Source organism: Vipera berus (assembly GCF_964194415.1).
Source record: "Vipera berus genome assembly, chromosome: Z".
Lineage (NCBI taxonomy): Eukaryota > Metazoa > Chordata > Lepidosauria > Squamata > Viperidae > Vipera > Vipera berus.
In genome coordinates this window covers 16,417,986-16,436,130 of record NC_138205.1, presented here as the reverse complement: position 1 = coordinate 16,436,130, position 18,145 = coordinate 16,417,986, and the positions used below count along the sequence as shown (strand labels likewise).

At 44.1% G+C, this 18,145-nt stretch overlaps 1 protein-coding gene across 1 annotated transcript in view; it reads right to left on the bottom strand.

Moving 5' to 3' along the window:
* Nucleotides 1-3,616: 3,616 nt before the first annotated feature.
* Nucleotides 3,617-18,145, bottom strand: part of LOC308677967 (myosin-10-like) — an 82,660-nt gene continuing 68,131 nt past the window's right edge. The window contains exons 36-43 of the mRNA XM_081344701.1: nucleotides 17,964-18,092; nucleotides 15,675-15,763; nucleotides 14,469-14,592; nucleotides 14,160-14,368; nucleotides 12,929-13,037; nucleotides 12,064-12,236; nucleotides 10,416-10,439; nucleotides 3,617-7,110 (exon numbers count right to left, since the gene is read on the bottom strand). Coding sequence (XP_081200827.1) covers nucleotides 6,921-7,110; nucleotides 10,416-10,439; nucleotides 12,064-12,236; nucleotides 12,929-13,037; nucleotides 14,160-14,368; nucleotides 14,469-14,592; nucleotides 15,675-15,763; nucleotides 17,964-18,092 — 1,047 coding nt within the window. The 3' untranslated portion in view covers nucleotides 3,617-6,920. The remainder of the gene's footprint in view (nucleotides 7,111-10,415; nucleotides 10,440-12,063; nucleotides 12,237-12,928; nucleotides 13,038-14,159; nucleotides 14,369-14,468; nucleotides 14,593-15,674; nucleotides 15,764-17,963; nucleotides 18,093-18,145) is intronic.

Genomic DNA, 18,145 nt, shown 5'->3' with positions numbered 1-18,145 from the left:
CCAATGAAGCTGATTGCTACTTATTTGTTCACGACTTTGTAAGAGAGCTCACTCGATGGAATGAAAAGAGACTAAATATTTATAAACATAGCAATAACATGAGTCAAGTATGAATGACAAAAATGGTGGGCGTTTTTAAGAACATTAATGCAGCCTTTCTACATCAGGGTAAGGGCCATTTTAGTCCAACATTTTGTTTCTTACAAAGGGCAACCAGTGCCTCATTCAAGCGTTTCTCTCAAGCTTTTGTATAGGTGGCATTTGAAGCCACACAATCCCCTTTTATGAGTCATTCCAGTTGACATAGACATTATGTGCTGGGTGAAGCAGTTATTTCATATAATCTAAATCTCCCAGTTTCATTGGGTTAAGAATTTTCCCTGTCCACTTTATCGCAGCAGACATGATTTTGTATAGTTTGTGTCCTTCAATTGCCTTCTTCTAAGCCAGGCATGTCAAACTCGCGATGTCACATGACCTCACATGACATATCACGATGTCACCCGGCATATTGTGACTTTTTCCCCATTGCTGGCAATGGGGTGGGTGTGGTTTTGGCATGATGCATCCGGCCCGTGGGCCAGCAGTTTGACATACCTGTTCTAAGCTAAGGAGCGAGACCCACATGTTCTGATGATGATTATGTGCCATCAAGTCAGTATTGACTCTTAAGAGACTGTGTAGATAATTTTTCTTCAAGACAATCTATCCCCAACCTTGTCTTCCAATGGTGCACAAACTACCACTAATTAAGTCCATCCACCTTGCTGCTGGTTCTATCCCATTTTTTTCCTACTATAGATCCATTTTTAGATGTTGAGATCCAGATATGGACATACAATAGATTTATAATAAGGGCATTAAATTTTTTGCAATTTCTTTCTTAGTGATTTCAAGTGTGGAATGTGCTTTTTTCACAGCTGCTAGACACTGAACTAACATCTTCGCTGAGTTATTCAGTATGACTCCAGCATCTTTTTCCTCAATGATTGCAGATCGTCTCCATCACTGTGAAGTTCTGATAGAAGAGGTTGCTCCAACAAATGCTTCACATCACCCTTACGTAAACTACTTTGCCCTCTGATAATTTTATTAACATTCACAAATTTGGCCAGCTCACTGCTTACCCTTGTCAACATAATTTGTCTCGATAAAAAAGCATCAGGCCTTCCACTGAGAAAGTTGTCCCTTTAGTTTTACTATTTGTTGGTCCCATGCCATAAAAGAACAAATCCTTTTATTTCATAACTTGTATGTTATTCAAGAGCCTTACTAAAGGTATTTATGAAAATTTTTTAAATCCAAGAATAGAATGGAGGAATCTTTTCGGTAAATCTGCACTGAATAACTTTATTAGTCATTTATTTACTATACTTTTCTATTTATACATTAATTGTTCTAAAGTATTCTGCTGCATCTAAACTAAGATTATGCCTTACAGTGCAGATTTATTTATTTGTATTTGATATTAGCTGACCTTTATTTCTAATAGTATGCTGTCTCTAACCAAACAATAGTGCAAAGCCTACCTACAATAAATTGAAGAAGTTTCAAAGATTAAGAATGTGGATTGACACACCACTCCAGAATGGGTCTCTGGGCTGGTAGATTAAGAAAAGATTCTTAAATTGGCTTTGTAACCTTAGTCAAATGTCTCAAGTATCCATTGTCCTCTGAGCAGTTTCAGAAATAATCTGGAGGCCCCAAGGGATGATAGCAAAGATACTTTACCGAAGTGCTAAAAAATCATGCAACCTTTTGTGAAAATACAGTAATCTTATGAATGTGAATTACCGTAGTAAGATCTTTACTGTATTCTAATTAATCAGTGCAATGATACTAAATGTAGTTTCACCACAGGCCTTTGGTATCAATCAATTTTTGCCTGTTTCAGAATGGGAAGGCTGCTAATAACAAAAGTCAGGTTGTAAATCTAATTAATAAATACAAATTCAATCCTTTTTATCTGAGCTAGCAAGGCTTGGCTTTTGTGAATGGCTAGTCTGTGCATAGTTTGCCAAATTCCAAAGACAGCAATTCCAAAATTGGAAGAAAAATGACCATAGTCCTTGACTTAAGACCACAATTGGGCCTAATATTTCTGTCGCTGAGTGAGATATTTGTTAAGTGAATTTTGCCCCATTTTACAATATTTCTTGCCATAGTTGTTAAGCGAATCACTGCAGTTAAGTTAGTAACACAGTTGTTGAGTGAATTGAAGCTGTGATGGTGCAGTGGTTAGAATGTGGGACTGGAGGCTAACTCACTGTTCACTGCCAGGAGTTCGATTGTGACTTAACCTTCCAGCCTTCCAAGGTTGGTAAAATGGGGACCCAGGTTGTTGGGGCCAATATGCTGACTCTGTAAACCGCTTAGAGAGGGCTATAAAGCACTGTGAAGCGGTATATAAGTTTAAGTGCTATTGCTAATCTGCCTTCCCCATTGACTTTGCTTGTTAGAAAGTCGCAAAAGGTGATCACATGATCTTGGGACAGAGCAAGTCATAAATATGAAATAGTTTATTTATTTATTTATTTATTTATTTTATTAGAGTTGCCAAGCATCTGAATTTTGATCACCTGACCATGAGGATGCAGCAACAGTTGTGTGAAAAATGGTCATAAGTCACTTTTTCAGTGCCGTTATAACTTTGGACAGTCATTAAATGAGCTGTTCTCAGTCGAAGACTATCTGTAATTGGATAATAGTAAGTAGACAAGAGCTACAAAAACATGCCAGAGGCTGCATTGTCCAAAACAGGGCAATCACAATGTACAATAAAAACAAATTTTGATTTAATTAGCATTTGATTACGGTTGCAATGATTGCTACCTGCAGTATTGTAGTATTTCCCCCTTCGGCCACATTAAAAAGTTTCTATGGAGTTGTGCAGTATAGATAATAAAAACTATTACAATTGGGAAATAACTCTCAGAGGAGCTTTGATGGCTGCAGCACGTGGAGCTTTAGGTTGCCTACCATGGATTATGAGTTGTTTCTTGGCTAAGGAAAAGTCTTACAGTGCAGCTTTTTGCCAATATGAGTCCTCCAGATTTGCTGGCACTGAATTCCTAGACCAGGGGTGTCAAATTGCCGGCCTGCGGACCGGATGCATCATAGCGAAACTGCGCCCACCCCAAAAGTCAGAATACGTCGTGACACATCACATGATGTCGAGAGTTTGACACCCCTGTCCTAGACAATATTGGGATTCCACTTGTTTAGTAGACTCTTGAAAAAGCTGGCCCCAATCCTGTCCTGACAGTTTCCAAAGAGCAAAGAGCCTTCATGAAGACGATATATTTATCAAAAAGCAGACTTTTGTTATTGGCTCCTGTAGCAGTGTCTCTCAACCTGGGCAACTTTAAGATGATGGATTTCAACTCCCAGAATTTCCCAGCCAGCACAGAAATGAGTTAGAAATTTTGGAAGCTAAAATTCCAGTATTGGATTGTATCCGATGGCTAAAGTAAAATAGAGGAAGAACTAGCCGATTTTTCAACAGAAATCTCCATACTGTAATTCCATCACCATGATCTTTCATAAATAAACAAAACGTGATAGCAGCCTTGCAAATAAAACTAGAAGCGAAATAAAAATACATACGGAAGCCTGGTTATCCGAGATGAACTTTTAATAGAAGTCATACTTTTTCTTAGAAAGTACTTTTTTTCTTTTTTAACAAAACAAAACAAAATGGAGCAGGGTATTTGCTATGGCCCTTTACATTAGGATAAGAAAATTCCAAACAGATTCAAACAGCAAAGGAAAAAAAAAGGGGGGGGGGAGACAAAAATATATTTTTTAAAAAAATGCAAACCCACTGGGCTTGAAGTAAAACAATGTTGTTGGGGAGGGGGAAACTTTTGTTAGAAACAAATAAAATAAGACAGAATTAAAACAAATTAAGACAAGAAATTACCATGCTGAAAATATATATAAATATATATATATATGGAGAGAGAAGGCAGGCCCACCTCCAGAGACAATTCCTCCTTCCAGAGAAGCACAAACCTCTGGATGAGTTCCTATGAGTCCAAGCTAAGATTTGCAAACCCTTAGTAGTGAACTCTTAAGTGCAGAATTAGGCCAGACTTGTATTTATTTTTTTCCTTTGCTACCCATTTGCTGCCGCTTTATAAAAGGTGCACATCATAGGTTAAGTTCGACCTTTATACCACGTGAAATCCTTCAAACACACTAAAGTGCTATGTAAGTGCTAGAGATTGTTATTAGCTTTACAACTGGTATTTTATACACTTACCTTGGAGTAAGCTCCTCCTAATGCAGGGCATTCTGCTTCTGAATAAGCATGCATAGGATTGGATTGCAATGTCTCAAAACCTGGGGCCGACCAATAACTTTGTCAGCTGTAGTTTTGTCCCAATAAATAAAAGGGCTGTGCAATGAAGATTGGCATGGAGTGCGCACCACTAGTAAGGAATTAAAATCAGAAGCTGCGGTGGAGCAAAGCCAGAGGCCTCTCAATGCGCTTTCCTTCCACATTTTATGGCAAGAACCGCTTCATACAACAGACACTGTCTTCCCAGAGGGAAGCTGCAGTTGCTTCCAAAGATGGATTGCATGAGACGCTAACCATGCATTTTCACCTACAATATTTTCCCCACATGCTGGCTATCTATGTCTTGGAGACAACTGAAGATGCAAAACAGCACTACATCTTCACAGTGAGGCACTTGTTATTCCTAAAATAAGGGAATGCAAATATCGATCAGGCTTCACAGTATTGCAAACTAGGTGCATATAATTTTTTTTGGCAAATGAGGCCCGAATCTTGGCTCTATTATGCAGGAATACCCTGTTGGATTATAATTATGCAATGTTTAACTCCACCTTGTCTTACCGTGAAGCCTGATGTTTGAATTTGGGGATGGTGGTGGTAGAGAATTTGGACTTTTACTTTGGTAAGGAGTTGCGTAGGTAGCAAAAAATAGCTTCAGGTGTGAAAGTAAATGATTGTGATAAGCAGCAGCAGCAGCAGCATATGCAGATCAGAAGAAAGAGACACGGCACTGATTCTTTTTTAAGTTACTCGTTCTTTCTCCTTTTGAGGGGGAAAGCAGTTAATGCAAGGACACTTCATCCATGAGAAACATGGATTTCCACAGAGAAGAGCAGTACAGTAATGTGTGCCATTTTGATGTTGCTGCAGCTTTTACCAGAATCCGGATTCAACATTTGTTGCATAAAAGTAGTCCTTGATTGATGACCAAAATTGGGACCAGAATTTCCATTGCTAAGCAAGATGGCTGTTAGGAGAGTAGCTCCTGATTTTAAGACCTTTTTTTTTTTTGCCCGGGGTTGTTAAGCAAATCACTGCAGCTAAGTGAATCATGCGGTCTTTAAGCGAATCTGGCTTCTCTCGTTGACTTTGTCGGAAGCCAGCTGGGAAGGTCACAAAAAGTGATCACCTGATTCTGGGATGCTGCAACCTTTGTAAATAGATCCCAGTGGTGGCCAAGCACCTGAACTTTGGTCATGCGACTGTGGGGAATGCTGCAAAGGTTGTAAGTGCGAGGACCGGTTGTAAGTCACTTTTTTTCAGTGCCACTGTAACTCCCAACGGTCACTAAACAAAATGGTTGTAAGTCAAGGGCTACCTATCTAAAGTCTACTCACATGCAATTAAACAAGATTAAATAAGTACAAAAAGCCTTCTCCAACCTGATTCCCCTCCCTCATTATCCTTCCCCCCACCAAAAAAAATGCACTGTCATCCCAATAAGGGGATGGCAGCCTTCCAGCTAAGGAAGGGTAGGCTAGGATATAATTTTGAGGTTATCCTGGTTATTTTGCCTACAGGGTTTGCAAATCCTAACTTTACTGTCATAGGTTTTTCGTTTCATTTCATTTTTTTTAAATCACCCATCACCACCCATAGCAGTTTTTAGCAATATTAAAGAGAAAGGGACGAGGAGGTGACAAATCAAAGTGCTCTTTGGCTGCTGGCCACGATATGCAGAGAGGATGGCATCCACGTCCCCCTTCAGAACAGAGAAGGCAAGCTGAGATGAATGGATTTCAGTTCATTTACTCCCGTTAGCCCAGACCTGGGCGGGTTCTACTAGCAGCAAATGGAGAGTCAAAATCACTCCGGCAAGCCAAGTCTGGTGGAAAGAAGCAGAGATGATCAGATCTGGACCTCCTCCAAGTGAGGGAACCTGAGAAGGCTCTGCAGCGCACCCTGTCCCCAAAGGAACAAGGAGACCCAAAGTAGGACTGAGATGAAGCAAGGAAGTTGGGGGTGGGAGGGGGTCAGGGGGAGCAGAAGGCACCCCAAGCCTAGCTGCCTCTCAGTGGTGCATGGAGAGAGGTGTGGTTGGGTGGGTCTTTGTGGAAAAGCTGAAGGCATCTCAGTACCAGCAACTTTACCAAGAAGCCGCAGCACGGTGGCAGAGGGCGTGTCCTTTCCACCCTTCGTGGCGTCCGTGAGCCCCTTGGCCGCCCCCGTTTCCTCTCTGACTCTGGGCTGGGAATCTTTTGCACGTTCAGACTTAAGAGTTGGAAAAACAAGAAGAAAACGCCCGGGGGAATAAAAGGTGCAAGAGAAAACAATGGCTATTTGAGTGGGGAGCTTTCGTTTAAGAAGAGCAGAGTGAAGGTCCAGACAACACCCCCACACACACACTTTCCCCCCATTTTCCTTCTCCTCCGCCCTGTTTTTCCACCCCTCAGGGGTGAGCTGATATTAAAGTGCAGCCGGATACAAAGAGATTGCTGGGAGATCCAAGGTTGCAAGTGGGAAGAAAGGAGGAGGAGGAGGAGGGGGTGAGTGTTTGTTTGTTTTTTTCCTTTCCTTTCCTTTCCTTTCCTTTTCATTAGAGATGCCAGACATTGTGCAAGGGTTAGGGTCCCTATCCTCTCCCACCCCATCCGACTGGAGTCTAGAGTCTTCCCATTTATTGAGTCTGGGCTGGCTCTTCGGCGGCAGGGACTGGTGACTGGCCTTGGGAGGGCACGGGAGGCTGGGAAGGCTGGTGGTTTGTAGATGGCGAGTCGCTTTCGGGGTCCTCAGTCTCCTCGTCCGAGACGCCGTCGAGACGGAAGACCTGCCGCACAGTGCGGGTGGTGAAGCTGAGAGGCGTGCGCCTGCAGACGGACAGCAGAGGAGAGAGGCCGCCGTTACATCACAGCACTGAACCTGAGCCAACATCCTGTTTATAAGCTGGACTTGCTCTTCCGTATAACCACACAGACACCCCCTCCCCAATACACACACACACACACACACACATCATTCCGTTAGCTAAGCCAGGACTAGAGAAGGCCAAGTAAGTGTGAATACACAATATCTGGGAGGAGGTCTCTTTTGTTTTCTTTTGCCAAGTTCAAAGGAGCTAGAAGTATCACATACGTACAGATTTGGGCAAACTCTCAACGCAGCTCCAGTTGTTCAGTTTAAAGCCACAGTCTGTCGGGCTGCCGATGCCAAGCAAAGCAGGGGAGACACCAAAGAGATGCAGAGCGCAGTCGCTGCCATCTGCATTCAGGGAGCGCCACGACCAAGGTCAGCCTCATTCAGGGCAATGCAGGTTTCTATCTACAATGTAGGTCTCTATTTGGCAGCCTGTTCCACTCATGTTCTTCTCCTATCTACTGTAGTGTCTTTATGGGACCCAGGGATGCTTGGACTTCTGTTGCTAATATCTGATTTTGGATAACTTCCATATTCAGCATTTCTGTAGCACTTTCTAAATGGCGTAATCTAATATTGTGGCTGCGCACTGGCTGTCTCCGTAAGCAAGACCCTTGTGTATTTCCTCAGAGGCCTGCAGAGTAGGCTCTCAAAACTAATTAAGAAGTCTGCAAAGCTTTTGCTTCTGACGGCTTTGTGTTCAATGCAGCAATACCCAGGTAAAATTTTTCATCAGTTCACAGGGTGTGTGTGTGTGTGTGCGTGTGCGTCTAATGTAATAACCAGTTTCTTTTTTTTCCTTTTTCAATGTGAATTTGTGCAATTTCATAAGAAAAAAGAGAAACCCAGTAATTAAGGCATCGCTTTATCTTCCATAAGAGAGAGATGATTAATGCTGAGGGTGATTAATTACTAATGTTGTGCCAGGTTGAATGTTAAGCAATTAAGAGGTTTTAAGAAAGAAGCTTCTAAGAAAAGGGTCAGTAGCCCCCCCCCCCAAATACATAAGCACACTTAAGTCAGCATTAAATCGGCTAGCACTGTTTATATTTAGGCACCCAGCCTTTCCCCACCCCCCAACCCCAAAAAACCCCCCAATCAATGTGGGGGGAAAAAAGAATTAACACTTCAGAATATCAACAGAAGAGAATATTTGTAGCTCAGGGTTGAACTGTAGGGTCCTTGGTTGTTTTCTTGAAGACATTTCATTACCACACTAAGTAACGCCATCAGTGCTAGTAGGGAGAGGAGACTGTTCTCATTTTATATACTAGTGACTTGCCGTGTCAGTGTTGGTGGGAGTGGTTTTGGTAATTCCTTTATTGGGCAGCTGCTTATTGTTAGCTTGTTTGGCTGTTCCTTGACTGGGGTACCACCAAGATCTTTCCCACCAATACTCTCATGTATATAAAACCCCAAACACTGATGATGTTATCTAGCTTGGTAATGAAACGGCTGCAAGAAAACAGCCAAGCTCAGAGAGTACCAAGGACCCCACCGTACGTCAGAATATAAGAGAGGATGTGTTCTGCCTATTTTTAAAACTGGTGTATGGAGGGAAGGATAGCAACTCCACGCCTCAATATAAAACACCTTTCTCTGGCCAGTTTTTAGTGACTGACAGAATCTCAACTAAAAAGACTTAATATTGCACTTGATTTATTTGGAAATATGCTAGTAAGGCTCTGGGTTTTGTTTTTTTATATACTATGCATTTTAGGATAATGCCAGTATGCAAGAAAAACGCCATGGGGAGTATATGTTATGTACATGCACTGGTATGTAAAAGGCCTCAGCGAAGGAGTTTTCAAGCAATGCCTGCAAGTTGGAATGTGTTCTTTTCACTTATGAGGAAAAACGACACCAACTCTGTGGTGCCAAGACTATCACTGCCACTGGCAACCCCGCAGTCTCGTTCTTTCCCACGTTTTGAACTCGAACCCTCAAACTGTTCTTTCTCCTTTGGAAAAGAGTGTGAGGATATGGCTGTCGACAGGTAGCAGCAAAGCCAAAGGAGAAAAGCCTCGTTTTCTGGGAAAGGAGGAAAACGTCCTTGTATGCAAAACACCTTCTGTCCACTAACACCCTCGGCTGGGTCTGAGATCCACGGAAGCTGTTCAAAGGAAAGCAGCGCTTACCACAATCACAAGGATTCTTGCCACTAGACTAGCGAGAAACCACAAAGAAGAGCCAGCGCAAGCCTATTCGGCGTTTTTGTATCCCACCCCGCTTTTGCAGGCATAGCTAGAATAGCAAGCTCTCCCTCTGCCTTTTCCTGCTACAGTTTAAGCGTTCTTTGGCCTGGGATTCAAAGTTACCAGATGCATCAAAGCAAGTGTTCCAGCTGTTTTGGCTGGAACAGACCTATTGGGCCTGGCCAAAAACAAAAACAACAAAGGGGAAAGCAATGAAACGAGCCCACAAATCGAATTGATCTGTACAGCAGGACTGGAGGAGGAAGCGATTGAATCTTAATCCTTGTTGTGCCACTGGCCAGTTCCAAATTGTCCCCAGGTTGTATTTGCATTGGAAAAACAAGGGGGAGCGTAGATACCGGTAACAGCTTGTCAGAGAAGAACCCTAGGACCTGGGTTCAAATCACCACTCGGCCATGAAGACTGACCCCTCAGCCCTCTTCCAAAGGCTGCGGAGAAGCTAAAGCAGCGTGAGACCAATACAAGAACTATGCACGCCTTCTTCCATTCCTTGAAGAACGGGCAAGGAAGCCAATAAGCAGAAGGCTGGAAAGTTTTGGAAGTGTCACATGGCAGTCACTTGATCTTCCAGAGTTGCAGTTTAATAATGCTTGTGAACCTGAGTGCCTGTCTTGTGTGCGTGTGCATGCAAACATTACAGACTGCAACTCACAGAAAGTCCAAAATTCAATTCTTGAATTAAAAAGGGATCTTCTCTCTCCTCAGGGTCTACATTCACAGCCTGAGAACACTGGATTAATGCGGTTAGACAAATAACTTGTCTTACATGAGACATTTTCCTTACACGAGGGAAAGAATTAAGCACCCCTTCCTCCAGTAATAAATTGGCAGTGTCCTGCAGTTACATTTTGTGCTAAAAAATAAGAACAGGAAGCCAGCAAATCATGGGTCTCTGCTGTCAAGTCTGCTTTAACTTTAACTGGGAACAGGGAAGCAGAGAGTTTCTGTGCTGCAAGCGCACACCCACGCATATACAATCCCACCTCAAAGCTACACAACACACACATGCAGACACAGGGAGGGTGGGGGCAGTGAGAACATACTTCCGTTGACGTCGTTCTAACTTGCTGTAGAGTCGAGAAAAGGATGAAATGGAAGAAAGGGGGGAAAAAAGGAAAGATGCAAACATGAACACATGATCTGGAAAGAACACCACTCTGAAAGAGGAGCAGAAACATCAAAAAGGAAACAAGGGGTGTGTGTGAGATAGGCAACTGAGGTTCTTGGGCAGAAGAGTCATTGCTTTAGATAAAGAACTGACTGATTTTAAGTTGAAGATAGAGTAAGGCTACAGAATTAGCCTCTCTTTTGTGGGAAAATATTAGAATCACCAGAGCATCAGATTTAAAAATGGTTGCAGTCAGGGGAATTATACAACAAGTAGTCGACTTGCAACTATTTGTCTAGTGCAGGGGTAGGCCACCTTGGCTCTTTTATGACTCGTGGACTTCAACTCCCAGAATTCCTGAGCCAGCATGGAATTCTGGGAGTTGAAGTCCACAGGTCGTAAAGTTGCTATAGTTGCCCACCCGTTTTAGATCTTACATTCTCAGTAGAATTCTTAGGGAAAGCTAAAATTCGATATTGGAAGAATTGACGGGAGGTAAGCTCCAACATTTCTGGAGAGAAACAGGTTAAGGAAAGCTGTTGTGAATGTTCTACACATCTCACACGGTTCATGGAATTCCTTCAGATAGACAAGACCGAGCAAAAATAGAGTAAAAAACAATTTGCTCCTGTTGTAGACACGGAAACAGAAAATTAGCAAGAACTACATCAGACTGTTCCACTATCTGGTGGCACTGCGGCTCTCAAATTGTTCTAGCTTTTTCTCCTGTTAAAAATGCCACAGGGCATCTGGCTGCAGCTTCTTATTTTTTACCAGATGTTCTGAGGCTACGTGGCAAACCAGTGTTTGCCTACGTGGGAAACTTCCAGATGTGAACTTACAGCTCCCAGTATTTCCTAGCCATTCTCTCTCTCGCGCGCTCCTTCTGGCATATTGTGTAGTCCGCATGTAGGTGCCCTCCAGATGGTTTGGATTTGCATAATGGTATGGGATCTTGTGATCTAAAACATCTGGCAGGACCAAATTGTCTATTCCCTACTGTAGCATATTTACAAGTAGACTAGGGATGGCAGAAATAACGAACACAGCAAAAAGAGGAAGAACAAGGACCAAAATATACAGTGTCCACGACCATGTTGGGATAAAAAGACACATGGAGAATGATTAGCAGGATAAAACTGTCAGGATTGGTTTGGGCTAAAAACATTATAGAGAAGCATACTGTTTTTAACTCAATTACAGGTGGTCCTTGACCACTCATTCAGCGGCCATTCAAACTTAGAACAGTGCTGAATGAATGGTAGTTACAACCAGTTCAAGCATTTTATGTCGCAGTGTCCCTGCAGTTATGTGATTGCCGTTTGCAACCTTCTTTGCTGGCTTCCTACAAGTAAACCAATGGGGAAGTTGGCAGGAGGTTGCAAATGGTAACCAGGTAACATCCTTGTTTAATGACCTGCAATGAGCCGTTATTGCTAAATAACGGCAACCAGAAGTTGGAATTTCCGTTCTTAAGTGGCACTGTCATGTGACACTGCGCGTTACAAGATAAATTCCAGTTCGATTTGCCGTTGTTAAGTGAGGACTGTGGTGCTGAGCCCTGACCACATGACACCGCTCACCTGAGGCGATTCCGCAGGCTGGTGACTTCGCGATTCATGGATTCTGCTGATTCAGTGACATCCTCAAGTTCACGCTGCATGCGACGACGGCTGGCGTTGGCCCGTGAGGCTTCTTCTTCCGCCTCCTCCAGCTGACGTTTCAGCTGCTTCAGCCGCAGGTGGCCTTTTTCAACCTGCCAAAAACAGCCACAGAAGCGAAGCCTTCACCTCTGCTCCTGAGATGAAGGAACTTACAGCATAATTCTCTGCGAGTTCAACAGTAAGGGGCCTCACCATTTTAGCTTCAAAAGTTATAAACATGAAAAAAAAGATTCCCCCAGAAACATAAGTTATTTTAATAGTTCTTAGCAAGACATATACATTTTTTAGTTTTCTTTATGGCGCAGCTTGGTTAGTTTATTTTAATGCTTAAAATGTGCAAAATAAAAGAAAAATATACAAGATGTCTAAAAAGTAAGGCATCAGGGGAAAAAAAGATAGGAAAACAGGCATTTGTATGGCACTTTTCAAAAGTAAGTTTACCCTTTTTGCTCTTTCATCCTTTCCAATCGCTGAACCCTGAAACCAATGTCCAGGATGGAAAAATAAGGATAGGTTAGTCCAGTGTTTTTCAAACATGTCCACTTTTAAGATGCTGGCTGTGGAATTCTGGTATTTGAAGCCCACACATCTTAAAAGTGGTCAAGTCTGAAAAATACTGGGTTAGCACAGGGGTCTTCAAACTTGGCCCTTTTATGACTTGTGGACTTCAACTCCCAGAATTCCTCAGCCAGTGTGCCCGGCTGAGGAATTCTGGGAGTTGAAGTCCACAAGTCATAAAAGGGCCAAGTTTGAAGACCACTGGGTTAGCACATGTATAACATACCTGATCTTTATACTGGTCAGCATTTCTCCTCTCTTCATCAACCTGCAGAAGCACTTCCTTGAGTTTCTTCTCTGCTCTCCTCACAAGTTTTCCTGACAGCATCCTCTCTCTAGGAAAAGAGAGAGCAATTTAAGAAAAAATAGATGAATCCACATAGAGTCAGTCATTATCTAGAGCACAGCCATAGAAATCAAGTGGATTTAAGAGAGTCACAACTAGTTTACTGTACCACTAAATTCAATGGGCTTATTTCGACAGTATGAATACAACCAATGAACTCCTCATCCTCCTGGTTCTCCCAGCTCCTACTCATAAGAATATTTCTACAGTTCCTTACTCCGCCTTATGTCCTACAAGAGGGGTGTCCAACCTTGGCAACTATAAGAACTGTGGACTTCAACTCCCAGAATTCTTCAGCCAGCATGGTTGGCTGGGGAATTCTGGCTGGAGAATTCTGGGAGTTCACAAGTTCCAAAGTTGCCAAGGTTAGATAACACAGCCCTACAATATGGGTGGAGGATCAAACACACCATATGTGTTATTCTTTACCATACAATGGAAACATAGAGCATGGGTGACCTCTGGACCTGTATTCTAAGGCCGCCTGATCATCATCATGAGACAGAAACACATGATAACGGTAGTGTAAACCCTAAAATAGGCTTAAATTGTTTAATATTTTTAAAAATTAACACTCCCTCCCACAAACTGAGGAAGAAAATAGAAAGCCACAGTCCTGGCCATTTACAAGACATGGCTCCACCTACTCTGAATTGACAGCCCATCCGTAGTAGACCTTGGATTCCACCACTAACAACAACAACGACTTTATTGTCACTTTGAATGTGCACCAATCAGCATACATCAAAATGAAATTTCATTGCATACAGCTCTCAAAGGGCCACCACCTCCGATACACACTCCTTGTTTGTGGCCAGCTCAAGTTTCAGAACGCCCATTTTCGTCTCTAGGGAGCAAACGATGGCAAACAGGACAGATGGAAACTGAGCTCCATGTGGGTTAGCCCTCAAATTAGCTTGTATTCCTGCACGACAACCTCCTCGCCTCCTTTCCTTTTTCTGATCCTGTCTCTTCCACCTTTACTCAGGGTGGCACTTGGCCCTCCCAAGGTCCGAGCCCTGAGATGTCGGATCTTATTCTCATGGCTTTCTAATTAGCTGTCTTCAGAGCCCAGAATTCAATGCCGGCAATGATACTGTCATCACCTCACCTGGACTCCTGTTCCAGCTGTTCTTCTAGCTGGGCCACCTTGGACTCCAGAGTTGCAATGGCCAACTTGTACTTGGACTTCACAGACGAGTCCATCTCACCCAACTTGGCCCTCAAGTCTTTGTTCTGGCGCTCCAGCTGTTGCCGGGCGTTTTCAGTCTTCTGAGAGAAGCTGCGCTCCGCCGCTAATTCGGTGGTGATGGTTTCCACCTGCAAGGACGACAGAATGAGAGAGAAATCAGGAGGAGGTTTCGGCATTGGCTGAATTTTATCAGTCCAGATTGAACCTGCCTAGAAGCAGCCATCTTACCTGCATGCTGAGCTTACGGTAGCGGTCATTCATGAGTTCCATGTTGCTTTGCTCTTCATCCAGTTCCTCCTCCAGCTGTGCAATCCTTGCCTCCAAGTGGCGTTTTTCATCTAGAAGAGCGGACCTTAAATGGAGATAAAAACAACAGTGGTGAATTAGGGCTTCGTGCTTGGCAGAAAACTAAGAGGACATCCTCAAGAGCATTGAGGCTGTTCCTACACAATTAGTTTTGAGTCATTGCTTTGTCTGCAATCCAACGGGCACAAAAGAGACGTTGCACACCACGGTTCTGTGTCAGATAAAATGGCCATCTAATGGCTGAAACTCTCCTGGCATATTCATTTCGATGATCTCATTAAGCAAAGATCTCTATTATTGGTGTTATCCACTAATTGCCTCCTGTGCGGTATGGCAACATTATAACAAGCTTCTAATTGTGGTTCCACCAGCATATTTTCCTTGCTGAACATTTGGCTAGGCTGGCCAACACAAACTGACCCTGGTACTGACAACTGCATTTTATCATTTTTTAAAAGCAGTCACAAAAATAGATGAGAACACAACAGGATGAAAGACTGTCAGTAATAATAATTAGTAAACCTTATGGCAGTTGTAGAATTAATTACCATAGGTAGTCCTTGCTGAACAACCGTTAAAATAATGATTGTATAAATTAACAACAGCCTAGGAAAGGGTGCTTTATAGCTTGTAAAGCACTTCCGACCATCAAAAAACATCACACACACACACACACACACAAACACACACACACACACACACTGCGGTCATGTGGTCTCGATCTGGGTGCCCGGTAAGCTGTTCAGACTTACAACCAGTTACCAAGCACTCTGCAACCATGTGATCACCACTGCAATCTTCTCTGCCAGGTTTCCCAGAAAGTCAATGGGGAAGCCTGCAGGAGAAGGTGCAAAATACAGTAAAAAAGATTTTAACGTGTTCCTTGCCTGCATGCTAAAGCACGCTAAAAGCCTTAGCTGCCTGCCTGTGTGCCTACTATTTAACCACTGCTTTGTTCAACAACCATGATTCCAGCCCCAATTATGGTCACAAGTTAAATACTACTTATAGAATAGAGGCTGTTAATCAATCCAGGTCAGATTAATTATAAACAATCCGTTCCATGCAAAAGGGTGAAAATGGAACTCAGAAGGTGGGAATAAGGGAGTAAGGTTCCTGTGCACTTACTTGCCACTGTTCCCATTGGCCAGCTCATCTGCCAAGTCATCACGCTCCTGTTGGGCCTGCCTCTTGGCTCGCTCTGACGCTGCCAGTTCCTAAAAGTGGTGGAAAACATGTAGCAAAAGATGGAGTGAGCTCGATATGATATAGCTTCTTGGGAGAATCTTTGATCAGAGAGCCATGGTGGCGCAGTGGTTAGAATGCAGTATTGCAGGCTAATTCTGCCTACTGTCAGGAGTTCGATTTTAACTGTTTCAAGGTTGACTCAGCCTTCCATCCTTCTGAGGTTATATCAAAGAAGCAGTTATATCGGCTTCTTTGAGTGAGGGTAGCTTCCCCGCCGTCTTGAAAGAGGCGGTGGTGAGGCCTCTCCTCAAGAAGCCTGCCTTGGACCCAGCTGTATTGAACAACTTTCGTCCTGTCTCCAACCTTCGCTTTCTTGCGAAGGTTGTTGAGAGTGTGGTGGCACATCAGCTCCCTCTGGTCCTGGATGAAGCGGATTATCTAGACCCGTACCAATCGGGTTTCAGGCCCGGGTACAGCACGGAGACGGCATTGGTCGCGCTGGTGAATGATCTCTGGAGGGCTCGGGACAGGGGGCATTCCTCTGTTCTGGTCCTATTAGACCTCTCAGTGGCTTTCGATACCATCGACCATGGTATCTTGCTGCGGCGTCTCGGGGGATTGGGAGTGGGAGGCACGGTTTTACAGTGGTTCTCCTCCTATCTCCAGGGACGCTCGCAGTCGGTGTTGGCAGGAGGGCAGAGGTCGACCGCGAGGTCTCTCATTTGTGGAGTTCCTCAGGGGTCGGTCCTCTCGCCTCTCCTGTTCAACATCTATATGAAACCGCTGGGTGAGATCATTCGTGGTTTTGGAGTTGGGTATCATCAGTATGCTGATGATACCCAGCTTTTCTTTTCGACCCCAAACCACCCCAGTGATGCCCTCACCGTGATGTCCCGTTGCCTGGAGGCGGTTCGGGTCTGGATGGGGAGGAACAGACTTCAACTCAACCCCGACAAGACCGAGTGGCTTTGCATACCTGCATCCCGGGTTTATTCGGACATTCCACCTCTTGCTATGGGGGGCGAATTATTACCCCCCATAGATAGGGCTCGCAACTTGGGAGTCCTCCTAGATTCACGGCTCACCCTGGAAGACCACATAGGAGCTGTGACTAGGGGGGCTTTCGCCCAGGTTCGCCTGGTGCGCCAGTTGCGGCCCTATCTAAGCCGGGATGATCTATGCACAGTCACTCACGCGCTCGTGACCTCTCGACTAGACTACTGCAACGCTCTCTACATGGGGCTGCCCTTGAGGACCACCCGGAAGCTCCAACTGGCACAGAATGCAGCCGCGAGAGTTGTGTTGGGAGTTTCCCGATACTCCCATGTCACACCTCTGCTCCGTGAGCTGCATTGGTTGCCAGTTGTCTTCCGGGTGAGATTCAAGGTACTAGTTATGCTGTTTAAAGCCCTACATGGCAGGGGTCCGGAGTACCTTAGGGAACACCTGCTGCCGGTGTCAACTTCCCTCCGCCCTGTGCGTTCCCACAGAGAGGGCCTCCTCAGGGTGCCACCGGTCAGAGAATGTAGATTGGTGGCCCCCAGGGGGAGATCTTTCTCTGTGGGCGCCCCGGAGCTATGGAACCAGTTACCGGTTGAGCTCCGGACGGCGCCCGATCTTCGCTCCTTTCGCCGCGATCTGAAAACATACCTGTTCGAGCAAGCCGGCCTGGCCTGAGGGGGGATTGGTGGGGTTTTTACTGTCATTTTATGGGGGTTTTATTAATGTACTTATTGTTTTTTATGGGCATGTATTTAATTACTTTTTAATTTTTGTAGCTTTGTGTTTTATTCTTGCCCTGTACACCGCCCTGAGTCCTTCGGGAGAAGGGCGGTATAGAAATATTAATAAATTAAATTAAATTAAATTAAAATGAAGACCCAGATTGTTGGGGGCAAAATTCTGACTCTGTAAACCTCTTAAAGAAGGCTGTAAAACACTATGAAGTAGTTTATAAGTCTAAGTGCTATTGCTATTGCTGTCAATTGGCATATTTCCCACTGCCTTCCAATTCAGAACCTTCTGCCAACAAAGTGGGGATTCCTATCTTACACTTACCAGGAGCTAAGAGGTCCTATTTCATTAAGGAATGTATTTTGGAGGTTCAGATTGAATTAGTACACATGTGGTGCATATCTGCTCTGGGACGTTCTGGGAGTTGCAGTCCACATCTCTCTCCTAGACTCACGTTCCTATTCAACACCACACACTACAGAGCCTCCTGCTCACCTCCTGAAGCTGCAGTAGTTCTGCCTCCAGATTTTTCAGCTTCTTCTCACTCTCACGAGACTGAATAAAGATCTCCTCACGAGCTGCCCGGGCTTCCTCAACCTCTCGCCAGAGTTCCTTCATCTGGGCCTGGAATTAAGAGAAAAATGAAAGTAGCACAATGTTATCGGTTTGGGGGCTGC